General features: G+C 40.4%; 1 protein-coding gene across 5 annotated transcripts; it reads left to right on the top strand.

The window, feature by feature from the left end:
• Positions 1-5406: 5406 nt before the first annotated feature.
• si:dkeyp-69b9.6 (zinc finger protein 865) lies at positions 5407-16184 on the top strand. Of its 5 annotated transcripts, none has more exons than XM_044115904.1 (4): positions 5407-5790; positions 6159-6275; positions 8814-11270; positions 11559-16183. In XM_044115904.1, the coding sequence occupies exons 3-4, from the start codon at positions 9239-9241 to the stop codon at positions 13931-13933; spliced, it is 4407 nt and encodes a 1468-aa protein (XP_043971839.1). In that variant the 5' UTR covers positions 5407-5790; positions 6159-6275; positions 8814-9238; the 3' UTR covers positions 13934-16183. The 5 variants fall into 5 exon arrangements, with proteins under 5 accessions (XP_043971839.1, XP_043971838.1, XP_043971835.1 ...); XM_044115905.1 differs by having other exon boundaries at positions 5409-5790; positions 8814-9455; positions 11559-16174; XM_044115903.1 differs by having other exon boundaries at positions 5407-5786; positions 8814-16184.
• Positions 16185-16738: the final 554 nt, after the last annotated feature.

Genomic DNA, 16738 nt, shown 5'->3' with positions numbered 1-16738 from the left:
AAGCAGGTACACAGAGAAGCTTGTTTTATTTGGAGAGAAATGAATGAATATGGTGTGCATTTTTACCATGATGAATCCATTTAGAAGGGAGGATGCGTAAAAGCCACCTGAAGCGGACAGGGAGAGTGTTCAGTAAAGGAAATCTATGGATTTATTTTCATGCTGATAGATTTAAATACAAAACCCTTTTTGTTATTGTTGAATGCATTGATTCCCTTGGATACGACAGTGACAAAGAATTTGTATAATAAAGTTGGTGGAAAAAATGTTTTGTCCTTTTTTTAAATTTAGAGTGTGAGATTTCTCACATAGAAGATTGTTGGATATTGTCACAGTTTGCAGTAAAATCAGAAGATAATCTGAAGTTTAATTAATTTCTGCAGTTGATGCATATATGTAGGGGTGCCGCCTGCATGAATGGTGTCCTGGGTAACCTCCTCCACCATAATCTAGAATAATCCACTAGATTTTTAGAGTGTTGCATTACTGAAAACCAACAGAGAAGCACTAATTGGCATTTTGTTCCTTTGATTGAGGACCTCACCAAACTTAAACCAGAAAACCTTCCTTAATGCCTAGACTATTTTTATTCTAGATTTACTTTTGTTCTCTAAAGAAATCAGCATGAAGTTAGGGTGAATTATACACAAAAAAATCTAGACTAATTACTGACATACCCAGTAATTGGCACTTTTGTTAAGATGCATAAAAAGACATAAAATTAATCTTCTTTTGGAGTAAATAGTGAATGTTAAAGATTATTCTCTTTTACTACCCTTAACTAATTCCTCACTGAAATGAACTTGCTCCCTCGCTCTGCTTACTTTGTGAAAGTTTCACTTGTTCATGTGTTTTCTAGGCATGCAGTTCCATTATATAACACAATAAAGTAACTGTTAACTTCAGTGTTATAAAAATTCTCTATATATCAAACAAGACCTGAAAGTAATTTGACTTCACAATTTAGCGCCTTAAAGTTGGGCCTCTGTCTCTTAAACAAACTCCTTCTCGAGGCTCCACTGTCGGAACAGCAGTGTTTCTAAATTAAACCTTTAGTTTTACCAACATTTTCTAAGGTCATCACTTAAAAAGTGATATTATATTTAGAGACAGACACTTTGATCAATTAATATAAGGAAAGCATAAATGAAATAAATTGCTTCATTTATGTGCATTTTATGGTAATTTGTGATACACCTGGATGTTCCTCGTCTCTCAAACACTCCAGGAGAAAACCTGCAAGGAAAAGCAGGCATAGGCAACGAATGGATGTTTAGATTTTGTGATAATCTGTTGTTGCCACCACTGAATAAATATACTAGAATTAAAAACTGTATTTTTCTACTTTTTTCATGTGAAATGATATAGTGGGAATGAAAAATGTACTTACTTAAAAGGCTTTTTACACCAGTGATGCTTAAACATAGTTGGTAAATAGAAATTACTACCACATTCACTATGAATCAAAGTGTTGTTAATAAAATAATTGTGTTTCCAGGTTTTCTACTAAAGTTGGTTGGCGGTACCTTAAACATCCCTGAGATGTCTCCCAATACAACATTTGAGTCTTTAAAGAACAAGCAAAAAGAAACTAAAAAGTGTAACATTGAGGCCGAGTTTGAATACAAAATGACAAAAAACAAGAGTTTATGCTGTGTTTTCAATGATGATTAAACCAAAGAGAAGATGAACATTCAATACCCTATATTTGGTGCAATGCTCAGACTGACTGTTAACAAACCAGTCAGAGAGATATTTGTGTAAACACTTCAGACTCAAGAGGCTTGCTCAGCAGTAATAGGTTATGAAATAGGCTTTCTAATAGTAGCAATCAGGAAACAAATTAATGTTGTATAAGGGGTCAAAGCAGAAGCTGCAGCTACATTATATTAGCAGAAAAGGCTTCAGTTGTCTGTAGATTAGTAAATAAACTAAAGCTGTACATCACCGAGGTGTGAGATGTTGTATAAGGCTCATTTATAGGCATGGAGTGCTACTGGGAATGGACGGCTGTACTTTTAAATGAAGTCCACTCCAGATCATCTGAACACAGAGTTATATCACACCGCACCTGCTGGATCATCACAGCAAGACGGAGACTGTGCACTTCATATCTTCAACCTCCTGTGAATACATTTATTGCTGTGAGAAGAGTGAGGGTTTAAATGAAAGAGCATCTGGCAGCTCACGTTGTTGTGGAGCTGAAACAACACAAAGAAAACACACAAAGGACAGGAAAAATAAGATGCATTTGAGTTCTTGCAGTTTCACATTTCACCACCAGGTGGTTCACACTAATTCAGCTTGATTTGGACATAGAACAGAGGCTCATAAATGAAAGGTTGTTTTTGTTAAATAGTTTGACTATAGGATATCATTTAATCTATCATTTGGTGCCCTATCCACTAAAGAAAAATGACTCTGATACCTATCATTACAATGATAGGTAAAACCATATATAATTGGGTATGTACTGATGACTGGATTTATAGGTTTACGCCATCCTGTTGTCAGTAGCTTCATTTTGCTCTCAAAAAATACTATAACATCATAATTTTTTAAATGCATGAGTACTGTTTATATTTCTAAAAATAACAAAATATTATTACGACTCGCCTGATATGGGCCTATGACTCTTCTATAAAGTACAAGAGTACATAAATGACTGGACTTGAGAAAAAAGTATACAAGTAAAAACCATTTATTGTTTACAACATCTGCAAAACATGCATTCATTTAAAGTCCAGACTTTGTCTAGACCACTCCAAACCTTTGCTATATCAAGCTGGATTCCTGATGTTCTTTGGATTATTGTTCCACTTTACAATCGTAACCTGATGTAGGAACATTTTCCTGGGGTGTTTGTGGTCCTGTTGGTCAGCAGTCGGTTCGGCCTTTGGACTCTTCATCTGATGCAGTTTTTGTCTTGTCTTCTTTCCCACTGTTAAATCATGAACTCTGATCTTATTTCTTTCCAGGTTGTTGAAATCTGTTGTTGAATTTTATTAGATTGCATGATTTAGCATTTTTTGAAATCTTTTAACCTACTTCCAGTTGCCATACAGGTACTAGTCTGGGTGTAGACAAATGAGTTAAACCAAACTAACTATGATTAATCACAGTTAATTTGAATTAACAGGGAAAGGCAGGTATATTTAAACATAAAGGCCAGGCTGGGTTGGAGATTGTTTCCCTAAATAGATGGATACATCATTTGAAAACTGCATTTTGTATTTAATCTGATAAACTTTTTATGATAATAAAATTAGTTTGATGCTGTGAAACTTTTAAGTATGAAGCAAAAGTAAAACAAATCTTTGGGGGTGGTATATATTTATTCTTCTCACTGTGTTAGATAAAACATATGGGATTCTCATTCTAAAGAAAAATGTGTTACTTTTGTAAAAGAAGCCACTATTTATCTCAATACCAGCGCTTTCACACTTCTGGAAAAACAAATCCCAGCCAGCTTCATCAGGTCCTTCCCTGGAGCATCTCCACCTCACCTGTGAGGTCCCCTGCGCTCTCTGGCTCCTTTTTATTCCTCTGTGGTCCAATTACTCTCAGGTCGCCCTACATGGTTTTAGGTGTGGGCGACTGTCGAGGTTTGGTGATTTAAACACTCCATCACTCCGTCTTCTTTGTCCGGTAGAGCCTGATCACTCTATCGCGCCTCTTCCTACGTCCTCCACAGTGAGAGAAACAGATGCAGACGCCATCGGGTCTGTTGTAATCTCCAGTATCTTTGTGCTTCCTTACTCTACCACACTTATTTCTCTTACAGGGCTTCCTCTGTAGATTTTTTTTTCTTTGCACCTCTGTTGTTAAAGTTGTCCCATTGAATAGCTAATCTCTAGATGTAGATACGTTCAAATTACTTAACAGTATACTATCAACACATTTGCCAAAAAGATTTGTTAAAAGAAATAGCATTTATGATTCAAGAGGATCTAAGTTTTTTTTAAATCTCAAAGTTAGACCTAAATAAATGAAACATTACATTCCTGTTTATGGAATAAATCTGTGAACCAATCTGTCTAAAGAAACAATACAATACAATGAAGTATATTGGCTCAGCAGAGTGCTATATCATTACAAAGATAATATTTTTACATATATACATTGCCTGTGTTTATCAGTTTATTCATCAATATGAATGGTTGATTGATGCTTAATTTCTTAAGGTATAAAGGACTGAATTTTGAGAGAAGGGCTAGGCTGTATGATTTTTTTTCTTCCAACTACTCCTTTTCATTCAAATCTTTTGTTTACATCAAAGTGGGACATTTAAGTGAATTAAATAAAAAACATTTTTTTATTTTTTATTTTACCAATTAAACTTCAGGAGATGTAATGGGGTCTGTTCTGAGGCTGTTATTGGATTTCAGCAGCAGAGGAAATTCTCGGACTCTTTTCATAAGTCATCAAAACATGAAAAATTCAATGGAAATGTAAATTATTAATAAGTGTGTTCAACGACTTTGTAGTTATACTTATATTGTCTGAATGCAAGTTATACCACAAGAATAAAAGCCTAAAATATTTATGCATTTTACACTCCTGATGAAGAAATAGTGATTTAATGTTGTACCAAAGCAAGAGATTAAATTGTTTTGCTTTGGTACAAAACAATTTAATGCAGCATGTGTTATGTCCCCTGAATGGCCTAGGGGATATAAAGGACTAGCACAAATCTACTTTGTTAGTGAGTGTACACAAAATAAGCCCTTATACAATTACTGTAGAGTTTAATAAAAGAAATACTTACATAATAAAAAATACTGTTCTGAAATCAAACAAATTAAATTACTTTCTGTTACATGAACGTTATAACCTCCTGTTTTTCACTCTGAGGCATTTTATACTGCCCTGACCAAGATTGACATTAAATATATTCAGGCAGATAACAATATGGAGGTGGATTAGGGCTGAAATCTCAGAATTATTTCTCTTAATTAAAAATTTTAAATTTTATTTTAGAATTCAAAGAAAATGTCAGAATTGTGACTTTCTTCTTAGGAATCTGAGTTTTTTGTTTTCACAGAATTCAGAGTAGAAAAAGCCTCCGAATTTTACTTTTCTTCTCAGAATTGTAATTTTAATCGAAGAATTTAGACGTTTTTTTTCTCTATAATTCTGATTTTAATGCAGATATGCACCTGGTAGCAACAAGATTAAATGACAGGGATGTGAATTGTGCAGCAGGAATACTAACTTTCAGACTTTAATCTGAGAACTCAATTCTCTAATACTCTAATAGCCCTAATACTTTTTCCCTACAACTGATATGTGATGGTTGAACTCACAAAAACACTCAATATGCAGATTGCTAAAAGCAAAACCGAGCAGCATGAAGCCAAGCGGTGAGCCCTAAAACACAGTCCGCGAGCCCCTCTGCTGCCGCTACCCGGAAACATTACAAGGGCCGGAAAGGACCAACGTTAGGGGAGCACACGTCACTCACTTTTACCCAAAAAAATATATCACCGCCGACCGACCAAAAAGTCTCCTCGGCCCTCTAAAAAATAATCTAATGAGCTCCCCGCCAGCGCAGAGCGGTCGGTAACCAAATGGCGAGGAGGCTACAGCGGCGTTCGTCGGCATTGATTTCGAGCGTTCACCCAGCTCAGCATCAGTGAAAATGGCTCTGGCTAACGACTGGAAAACAGCACGCAGAAATGGAAGCGCACCGTAGCTAGCCAGCAGGCAGTTAGAAGAAGAAGAAGAAGAGGAAGAAGGCGTGCCAGGCCTCATCCATCTACAAACTCTGCTCTGTTACTGGATGCGTAGGTAAACATTTGCTGAATATAGGTTACGCAGATGTATATGCTAGCGCTAGCATCATCAAGTTAACGTTAGTCGGCGTGCGTTTACAATTGTGCTTAGATAGGATGGCTAACGTTAGCAACAGTGTGGCTTTTGTAAAATGCGTGTGGCTGCACATAGCCAGACACACTGAGCCGGAGTCTAACATGATGCTAAAGAGAACCGCCAAGTTTAGTTTTTCCTTCCCCCCCCCTCTGCTAAATGTTAGCCAATGCTGTAACAGGAGCAACCGTTATTGCTCGCGCTTGAAAGTAATGTTTACATGGTGAAGCGAATGGAAAGCTGGTGTTAATTTGAGCATTTCTGGTCCATTTTTCTCTATTTTTTTGCAGGATTGCTGATGTGCATTAAAATGAGAGGCAGTCAGATATGCATTAGATAATCTCCCTCATCTGCCAGGGGAGCTCAAATCCCCCTCCAAGGATTCATCTATTGAATTAGAGGAAACGGTAAGATTTATAGAGGTGAGCATAAAAACATTTAAAGTGAGTAAAGTATACAGAACACGGTGAACTTTAGCTATCATTTAGTGACTAAATGTTGTTTCTCTATAGTTGTTTGTGAAATTTACTTTTTTCTTTTATGTATGCGGCTAAAATTTTTATAAAATGATTTTACCTGAAGCATTAAAAGCTACATGGTGCCAAAATTATGGACGGGGGTCCAAAATGAAGATTTTTAGGGAATTACTTTTAAAGCTCTGAGAAGTTGTGAGCCAAAATCACAAAAATAGCTTTGATTTAAAAATTTCTTTAGATAGCATTACAAAACTGTATAAATGGTCAAAATAAATACCGGTTAATTTACTTGTAATAGTTGCGTTATTCCGCTTTTATGACACAATCATTACTGTTTAGCGATAAACCCTGAGATCATAATGGGAGTGTGAACCTTGTAAACCTATTAATCTAAACACACTCTCCCGACTTCTGTCTTTCTTTCTATCTATCTATCTGTCTATCTATCTATCTGTCTATCTATCTATCTATCTATCTATCTATCTATCTATCTATCTGTAAAAGAGCTTGCCTCGTCAACAGATTCACTTGCTTAAGTTGAAGGAATACAAACAAAAAAACAGTGTCCCATTGCTGCCACTCTTAAAGTACTAACAGGTGCTGTTTGCTTTTATTAAAATCTTTACTCAGTGTAGGCTCATCTGACAAAGTTGGAAAGCATCTAAACTGTTATTTCCTCTGCAGTTAATGTTTTGAACGTTGGAGAGCAACGTTAGAAGTGGCAGACTGCATTGAGGACCCAGATTGTTCGGACCACAGTCAAGTGGTTGCAAGACATTAGTTTTTGCGCACACCCGTCAAAGTCCACAAGATGGATATCGTGTTGATCTCTTATGAAACCCCTCCCGCCACAGGGGTTTTCTGTGAACATGGAAGAGAGAAACAATTTACAAGTTTGGAGCGGAAGGGAATAATTGTTGGAAAGTATCATTTAATTTTTCATATTATTGGAAGATTTATAAAAAAAATAAATAAACAGAAGGCGTCGTTTGGATGTTTGCCTGTTGCATAGAACCAAAACCAAGCAGGGTGAGTTCAGTGTTTTGGTCTAACAGATACGCTTTTCCACATAAAAAAACACGGCCACAAAATTCTGATCATTCACACAATAGCTTTGCAGGTAGAAGGGGGCAAGAATTTCACCACAGGGTTTGAGACGAGAATGGGTGGACATTAAGAGGCTGAGAACAAAATAATATTTTCGTCACACAATTGCAACAGTCAGAGCCGATTTCTACCACTGATTCATAGCAACTCTGTTCAACTAGTTGGCTGTCAGGATTTGTGGTAATGTAACTCAGTTATTTTGATTTGATTGCAGTTATAATCTCTCATATTCCACAAGAAAACTGGCCCACATGGAGCTCAGAATCACCAACAATGGAAATGAGATCTAATAGCTCTAAATATATTTAGAAGAAGAATTTACAATTAAATTATATGAGTGTTTTAAGCATATTTTACTACCATGAGGTGCTTTGGATAATTATGTAATTACAAACTAGTATTTATCAAACCAGATGAAAAAGGAAGTAGACTGGGATAACATGACCACTTATAGCTACAGAATCAGAGTACTTAGCAGAGTGGCAAAGTCACTTGGATATATTTTGCATTAATATGCACTATTTTCTTTCTTACTCAGTTTGTGTGATAATGTTAATTTATGTCCAAAATTGTCTGTGGGCTATTAAATAGACAAAGAGTTAAAAACTCTCTAATATCCATCCATTCTGCAATGAATATTCTGCATAATGCTCAGTTATGTGTACTATGTGTGATTCATATCAGAAAAGATTCAACATGGAAAGATTAAATGGTCAGATAGTATAGTAATGAAGTAAATTATTCATTACTATATGCTTTGTTGCATATTTAACAAAGCACTTTATCCAGTGCTTTGTTAAATATGCAGGTGCACAATATTCATTCACAGAGAAAAGTAAATACCTTTGTGTTTGTAGTCAGTATGAGTCTAATAATAAAAACAATTGGCATTTATACAGCTACTTTAATTGGGCACCACTCCAGCAGAACCAGTCTAAGGTAAGTTATTGAAAATATAAAATGTTGAATGTTCTTTTTTGGTTTGTTGCAGATGCCACAAAAAGGCACAAATTGTTCATTTCACTCTTGCTTCAGAAATATAAATGGGTGTGTAGATTCACTTCAACTAAAGTTTGATAATGCAAAAAATTGTTTTTGTTCCTAATTATATTTTGTAGGAAGAGATACTTTAAAACTGCCCTGCACTGTGTTAAATTTAAATTTAAATTTAGTGACAGTTTTAACAAATATGTAGTAAACAGATTTTTTTTTTTTATAAAAGTGATATTTTAGCCTATATTTTAATGTTATTGTATATTGAAGAATAATCTGTCGGTCTGCATAAAGTGATTATTATCTCAATATAAAGATATATAAAGCCCTTCTATGACTTTCACCCCTTTTTGACTTTTGTGTTTTCAGCTGTAGGAACTCCTTGGCTGAACATGGATGGGGAATCTTAGGTGAAGGAACACAATTATTCTCAAAGGAGACAAGAAAACCATCATTTGAACTGGTTCCTCAATAAAAACCACATTTAATTAATTTCTGATGCAGTTGGGTGGAACTCGTCTACCTTTTACCTTTGATCATCAATTTATCACCTCAGCTACCACACTGAGTTTGGAAGTATAGTGTGGGCAGTGAATGATCAAGAGGGAGTGGCAGCACCAGAGATAAACAATCTGGAGAGATGAACTTTAAGCTGTCTCCAAAGTAAGAACATAGTAGCATAGTCCCACTCTTAGGGTAAAGTCTGTCTTTCACCAGTGAGTGGTGGGATTACTGTAGCCGCTCCTAGCGCTGGAGGTTTGGCATCTGCACCCCCATGTGCCAGTGAGTGGGAAATGTTCCAATTTGGAAAATACAATCTGGACATTATAGAGATGTTAAGTGGGCACCAGGCCCACCAGTTCAAAGGCCTTGGTTTAGATCGACAGCTACAGCATCAGCAGCAAGTGCAACTACACCAGCATCAACTCCAGCAGCAGCAGCAGCAGCAGGCTGAGTCTTCTGGAGCTCTTCTGTCTGGACTTGGCTTGGGCCCCCTGCAGGGGTCAAGAGGTAACGCCTTTTCTGATTCTGCCTCCATTTTTGCCAAGATGAGTGCCCCTCCTCCCCCACCTTTACAACAACAGCCTTCCTCATCTCAGACCTCTCGCTCAAAGTCAAGCAAGATGAGCAGCAGCAGCTCGAGTCATTCTTCAGGCTACCCGCAGTTCCTGCGCTCTTTCCACCCGTCTGAGGCAGCACTAGCACAGGAGCAGTTACACTCAAGTGTAGGCCGCTTTGAGCACTTTACAGGGGGAAGTAGCAGTAGTGGGAGTGCTGGGGGATTAGGAGGATTAGTAACATCAGCACCTCCACCCCCTCCTTTACATCCTGGCCTCTCTGTCCCCCAGGCATCACCTGGCCCCTCCTCCTCCTCTCCCTCCCCATCAACATCTGTGGCCACCTCTAACAACCCTTCTAGCAGCAGTGCAGTCAGCTCTTTGGGACACCAGTTGGTTGGAGCCCAATCTGATGCACGGAGCCTTCACCAACAATTTAGTTGCATGTTAGCTGCTAATCAATACTTTCTTTCTGGTGTGCCTGCTAATGCTAGTTTAGAGCAATTTCTAGTTCAACAGGGAACTCATAACCACTTAGGGATTGGGTTAAGCCAGGCAGCTGGAGAGCCTAGCACTAGCCTCGCTCCACCTCCTGCTTTGCACTCCTCCCATTCACATGGGCACTCTACCCCCCAGTCCCAGCAGCCTCCCCACCAACCTCCCCAGCAGCAGCAGCAGCTTCCACCTCATTCCCTTTCTCATCCTCACTCTCATTCTCATCCTCACCATCCTCTCCACCCAGGCTCCCAGGCTTCATCGCTGGGTGGCTTTGACTTCCAGGGCATTCCAGTGCTTTCATCTAATCAGATAGCGTCTCTGATGCAGCAGGAAGCAGGTCTGCCCCTTCCCTTACCACTTCACTTATCTTTATCGAAGGAAGATGGTAAAGGGGAAAGCAGCGGAGGCGGAAGTAGCGGTAGTAGTAGCAGTAGTAGTAGAAGGAAAAAAGCCATGGCTGGCTATTTGCCTCAAAGAAAATCCGATAGCGGCAGTAATAGCGGTAGTAGCCATGCTCACAGTAGCAACAGTGGTAATCCAAGCACTAGTAGTAATGGAGGGCTAAGTCATGGCCAGCCCCCCGCTTTAATTGGTAGTGGGGTTGGTATTACAAATATGGGTGGAGATCCATCATCCATTCTTGCCTCTTCATCTTCATCCTCATCTGTAGTTTCTTCTTCCTCCTCTTCTGCTCCGTCTTCCACTGCTGCCTCAGTACTGGTAACTAATGATTCTCAGCTTTCTAAATCTGATAACCAGAGCTCAATGCAACCCAACGCTTCAGAGTCTGATTCAGAGCCCATTTATAGCTGTGGAGATTGTGGCAAAAGCTTCCCTCACCTATCAAGCCTTCGCAGGCATATGCGCATGCATGAGCCAACCACAGCAGGTACTAGCAATACTGCCACTACAGGCCCCAACCCCGTTTACATTAAAACTCAGTCTGACCCAAGCCTTCCCCATTCGACCCAAGAAACTCCCCAACCCTCGTCAAATTCTTGTCCTAGCCCAGACAAAATATTTCATTGCCCTGATTGTGGCAAAGGCTTTAAGAAAAAGGGGCACCTGCTGCAACATGGAGTTATACACTCTTCAGCCCGCCCATATGGCTGCTCCACCTGCTCTCGAGCTTTTAATCGTAGAGAGTCACTGACACGTCATGAGAAGATTCATGAGGAAAAGCCATTCCGATGTCCTGCCTGTGGTCGTGCCTTCCGAGAGAGCACCTCTCTTCTCAACCATGCTGCCTCAGGCACCTGCGGCAAGCCAGGTAGGGGACCCAAACACCGGGGCAGCAAGACAGGAACTGATGGTGAGGACAGAGTTGGGGGAGGGGGTGGAGGAGGTAATGGAGGAGGGGGAACTTATCAAAGCAATAGAGGGGTTATTTATGGGAAAACTGAGGAAGAGGATGGTATAATCATTGTGAGTGAAGGAGAACCTAAATCAAGTTTAGGATGTGATGGTCTGTTTCAATCTGGAAGGGGAGGGAATTCAAATGACAGGGACAGAACAGATGGTAAATACCCCACTGACTACTCTCGGAATCGTTACACAGGCTACCATGATGACCACCGTTCTCAAGGTAATCCATCTCCGTGCTACTCTGGTGCCTCCCCCTGTGGAAGTGGGATGGCGGGCCCAGCTCTGAGAAAGGCTCCCTTGGCCCCAACTCTGCATCCACACTCACAGAGCCACAACCAGCACCACCATCCGCAACAGCAGCCCCACCTGCCTCTTTCTTCTCTACTGGATGACTCAGAGGATGATGTCACTAGCTCTGTCAATAATGCAATCTCTGCAATAACAGCAGCTAGCAACAGCGGAACTAGAGGGGATGATAGGGGAGACATAATAGGAGGTTTGCTAGGAGGTCTTGGTTTAGGACCTCTAGGCTCACCTTCATCTACGTCTGGCATGGATAAGAATTTCCGAAGTGGTGGGAGCCAAGAGGCTATGAGCAGCAACCCACAGAATCCTACTACCAAACCAAAACGTCCTCGCAAACCAAGAGCTAAAAAAGATCCTGCAGCTGGTGGACAGCCCCCAAAACGTAGGCAGTACACCCCCAGAATGGGGCCTAGCGGGCTCCCACGCACTCACCTTTGCAGTGTCTGTGGCAAGGGGTTTGCACGCCGCGAGACTCTGCGCAGGCATGACCGCATCCACACTGGTGAAAAACCCCACCATTGCACCATATGTGGAAAGTATTTCAGAGAGGCTTTTCACCTCAGCAAGCATCAAACAGTCCACTCTGGTGCAAAGAATTACAAATGCACAATTTGTGGGAAAGAATTTGGTTACTCCCAGAGCCTTAGGAGGCACAGCAAACTCCACCAGAAAGGGGAGCTGGAAGAGGTACCCACAACACCAGCTCCAGAAAGCCTCAACAGCTTTAATCCAAATGCTCAATGTAGCGTGGCACAGGACAGGAGTCAAAATCCAGCACCTAGCACCTCTTCCTATTACCCCTACTCTCAAGACGTCAAGCCTCAAGACTCCAACCCTCAGCAACAGCCTCCCCCCCCACCCCAGTCGCAGCCTCCACCGCAGCATCGACTCTACACCTGTGCTATATGCTGGAAATCCTACCGTCATCACTTCCAGCTAACTGCCCATCACCAGATGGTTCATGAAGGTGGGGGTGACAAGTTATTTTCCTGTGAGGTATGTGGGAAACAGTTTGCCTACTCAAATAGCCTCACTCGACACAGGCAGTCTCAGCATGGAATTACCCGAGCTGAACAGTCTAACTCCCAAGAAGGCAGCAGTGGGTCTGGAGAAAACAGAGGTGGGAGTGATGTTAATCAGTCAGCTTCTGAAAGTGAGGCTGCCACCAATGCCCTGCTTCAGATGGCTCCATCCACTGAAGGCCATGGAGGGCAGAGTCTTAGTGTTGTCACTCATAGTCATCAGCAGCCACCCCCGCAACCACCATCTGGTTACTCTCCCCTCTTTTATGATGTTGGAACAGCCCAATCCTCCACCTCCAGTGCTCCATCCTACTCTCAGCCACTCCCCCCAAACTCCACAATCATGCCCCCGCAGCACCCACATTCCCCTGCTGGGGTGAAAGGAGAGCACATTTATCCAGCCGGATCCCGTAGCCGCACGCTTCACACCACTGCCCCCTTCCAGCCCCTCACTGAACTGCCCTCCACTGAACATCACCATCTGCATCACCATCATCACCTCTCCCACCATCATCCCCATCATCAGTTAGACACCCGGGCGCACCAACCATTTGAGTGCAACATCCCTCTGCCCCACGATGAAATGAGACGACACAAGAAGAAAAAAAAAAAGTCCGACAACAGAGAATGGAGGGGAAATAACTGGGAATCCCAAGATTTAGTGAGATATGATGGAGCTAAACGGAAGAAAAAGATAAGCTGTACAATAAGAGGGCATCAGAATAAGAAACAAGGCTCTCTTCGTTTGACGATTAAGCGAGGGGGAGGATCTGGTGGTGGTGGATATAGGCTTATCAACACTGGAGGAATGAAAGTACAGATCCTGTCATCTCTCCAAGTTCCAGTGAAACGGTTCGGATGTCCCATATGCCCCAATTCCGTATTTTCCCGCAAAGCAGGGCTGCTGATCCACATGGCAGTTAAACACCCACGAAAGGCCTTGAGCGCTCAGGATCGGCTGAGGTGCAGAGTGTGTGGGAAGCAGTCTCACAGGCCTTTGACAGCCTTCATCCATCGAGCCTCCCATCGTGCCAGAGGGACTTTCTCCTGCCGTCACTGCTCCGCTCGCTTCTGGAATGCTACACTTCTTCACAGGCACAAAGCGTCCTGCCGCCGCAGGGCTAAAAGACTGCAAAGAGGAGATGCTAAGAGGCTGAAACTTTCGAAGAGACCCGGAGAAAGACAGACACACGACAGTCATGAGGAAATGCCATTCTTACAAGAACCGTACAGATATTGATCCTGGTCTCTGAAAGAAATGGCAAATGAGGGATTTTTGTTGTTCAGTTCTAAAATAGGAAAGTGAGAGGTGAAAAAAGGGACTGGCAAAGGCATCTACTGTCTTTAGGAGAATTTGCCTCTTTTTCTGTTGCATCTACTCTGCTATTAGAATGAGTGTGTTAACAACTACTGTAGAACATTACATTAAATATCACCAGAGATTCTTCCAGGTTATATTGGAAGATGTTCAAAGGTGTTTTCAAAGACGTGACTGTTTCCATAGGATCATAAATTAACCCCTTAAGTGCATTGACACTATGCTTGGCTGACACTGTGCAGTTATTTAGACAAGTTAGGTGAAATGACCTGCTAATGTATCTTCCCCTTCCACAACTAAAGTTCCCTGCTACACCTCTTGCTGTATGATAATGTCTGCTGTGTATTTTGTCTTGTTGTTGTTCACTTAGAGGCTCTGAGGAGTTTTTCTTATGTAAAGTGCATTTATTAGGAATAGGGACATGGGGACAGAACCTTTTTTTCTTTTGTTAATAGTATGTCAGTGCATGTTTGTTCTATGGTCAAGTTTTTTGCTGAGGTTGTTAAATCACTCCTGCAGTATGTGATGGTTTATTCAGTATATTCCCAAAGGTTTGTAGTGTAAAGTTGATTTGAGAGTTGCCCCTATATTCCTTAGTGATTTAATCACATATAGATGAAATGTAAGTTTCTGGTAAGTAGCATTACGGTAATTCCTCTCCTGCCAAAATGACGAAGCCTTGCTTACGGTGTCCACTTTACTTTATTTGAGGATATTCCTAGCTTTTATACCACAGGATTGAAAACAGGTTAAACAAATTGACTGTAACATGTTAATCTCATGTTATTTGTATGCTCTTTTTAGCAGTGATTATTTCTACAGTACTTCTTCAAAGTGTGTTTAAAAACAAGGACCTATCATGATAAACAAATGTAATATTCCATGTATTTGTGTGTAACTTAATCAGTCTTCATGCCAGTCTTCTACTTACCCCCTTATACGTTTGAGTTGTTTGCTGGTCTGCAATCATGTTTTCACTGTCAAACCTTTTTTTTTTTTTTTTTGTTCTACTCAATCTGATGAAATACATTTTTAAGAACATCATGTCAGTTTATTCATATATGAAATGTTCAAAACCCTGTCAAGTTTTTGTTTTCTTAAAGAAAAAAATTCTAGTTTTAGTAGATTTCTATCACATTATTTACTGAGAAGTCAGTAGTTGATTATATTTCAGCAATGAATAAACCTTAAGTGTAATCATTTGTTTCTCTTTTTTTCATGTCATTGACCTACTACAAGCAATTTCTAGAGCAGGGGTCCCCAAGTCCAGTCCTCAAGGGCTACCATCCTGCAACTTTTAGATGCATCTTTGTTGAAATACACCTGGATCAAATGAACTGCTCATTACCAGCCTATTGCAGAGCTGATTGGATGCTGGAGAGGGAATTCAGACATTTTGGAGCAGAGATGCATCTAAAAGTTGCAGGACGGTAGCCCTTGAGGACTGGAGTTGGGGACCCCTGATCTAGAGTATAGTACAAGAAAAAGAGTATCCCTTATCCAAAGTTAGCAATTCATTGAGTGAACCAAAGTCTTTCAGGATGTAGTTACTATAGCGATAAACTTCATTGTGTCAAATGCTTGAGGATAATTAATGGTTTTCAATAATCAGATTTAACACTGTCCATCCAGTCAGGCACTTTCTACACTAGCCCAACCCTTGTAGGGGGTCTGATTGCTTCCATGTTCAGTGGATGGGAGGTCACTGGGCCTTTCCAGGATAGGTACAAGTGCATCTGACAGAAGCAGAAATGTTCTTGTGTCTGTATTTTCATTTAATTTACAAAGAGAACCCCTTATATAGCTCAAGTGTGTATTTCTGATTTTCCTGAGTAGGTTTATAACTAATGAAACTTTCCAAAGAGTTTTTCAGGAAATATTAATATTACCCTGGAACAACAAAAAGCCCTTTTATTGAATCACTGTGCCAATGCAGCAGAGAAATGGAGGTGGTTGTTGAGGTATTAAGAAAGCCCAGGTTGTTTTAATGCCTGGCTTCAGCTGGTCTTCATTGTTGGCTCTGGTACCTGGTCTATTAGGCAATAAATCGAGGGAATTTACCACACTTTTATTTCTTAACTTTCCATTAACACAATTGGATACTTCACTCTGTGAACAACTTCTTTAGAAATGACATTTTGTTTATTATAGATTGTCAGTCCTGTGAAGGGTTGTGTGGGCTATAGCAAATAAAATACTTCTGTATGAAAGCTTCAGATCTGTCCAGTGGTTGAATATATATTTATCTATGTGTGATAAATTAGTACATTATGGGCTTATTTCTTTGAATTGAACTAATATAACAAATCTGATTTTCACATTTTTGAGACGCTCCTTTAGCTCTTATGAAAAATAATTGGCTCTCACTTTTGGCGCCACAAGATGGCAGTAAGCAACTCGCTATAGCGATCTTGGCCTGGTGGGGATGAGTGGGGCGGTCACATGGATGAAACTGTGATAGGAGAGGTCTGGTGAGGTTGGGTACTGGATCAAGTATGTGAATGATGTGGCTGTTTTTGTTTACTACAGGATTAATACCACAAAGTAACCAAAGTAATCTAGCAGTCCTGTCAAAGTTATTTTAAAAACAATTAAATGACGTAACGTTTGAGTTTTCTTCTATTGTACATTTAAATATGGAGCAGCAAAGCTGGGTTTGGGAATTATCTTTGCTTGTACTTTTAAACCTATCTGATTGAAACATTTTAATGTGAGGTTTAGTGTTCA

Source organism: Gambusia affinis, linkage group LG05 (genome assembly GCF_019740435.1).
Source record: "Gambusia affinis linkage group LG05, SWU_Gaff_1.0, whole genome shotgun sequence".
Taxonomy (NCBI): domain Eukaryota; kingdom Metazoa; phylum Chordata; class Actinopteri; order Cyprinodontiformes; family Poeciliidae; genus Gambusia; species Gambusia affinis.
The sequence above is the reverse complement of the archived record's forward strand: the minus strand, read 5'-3'. Positions and strand labels throughout refer to the sequence as shown.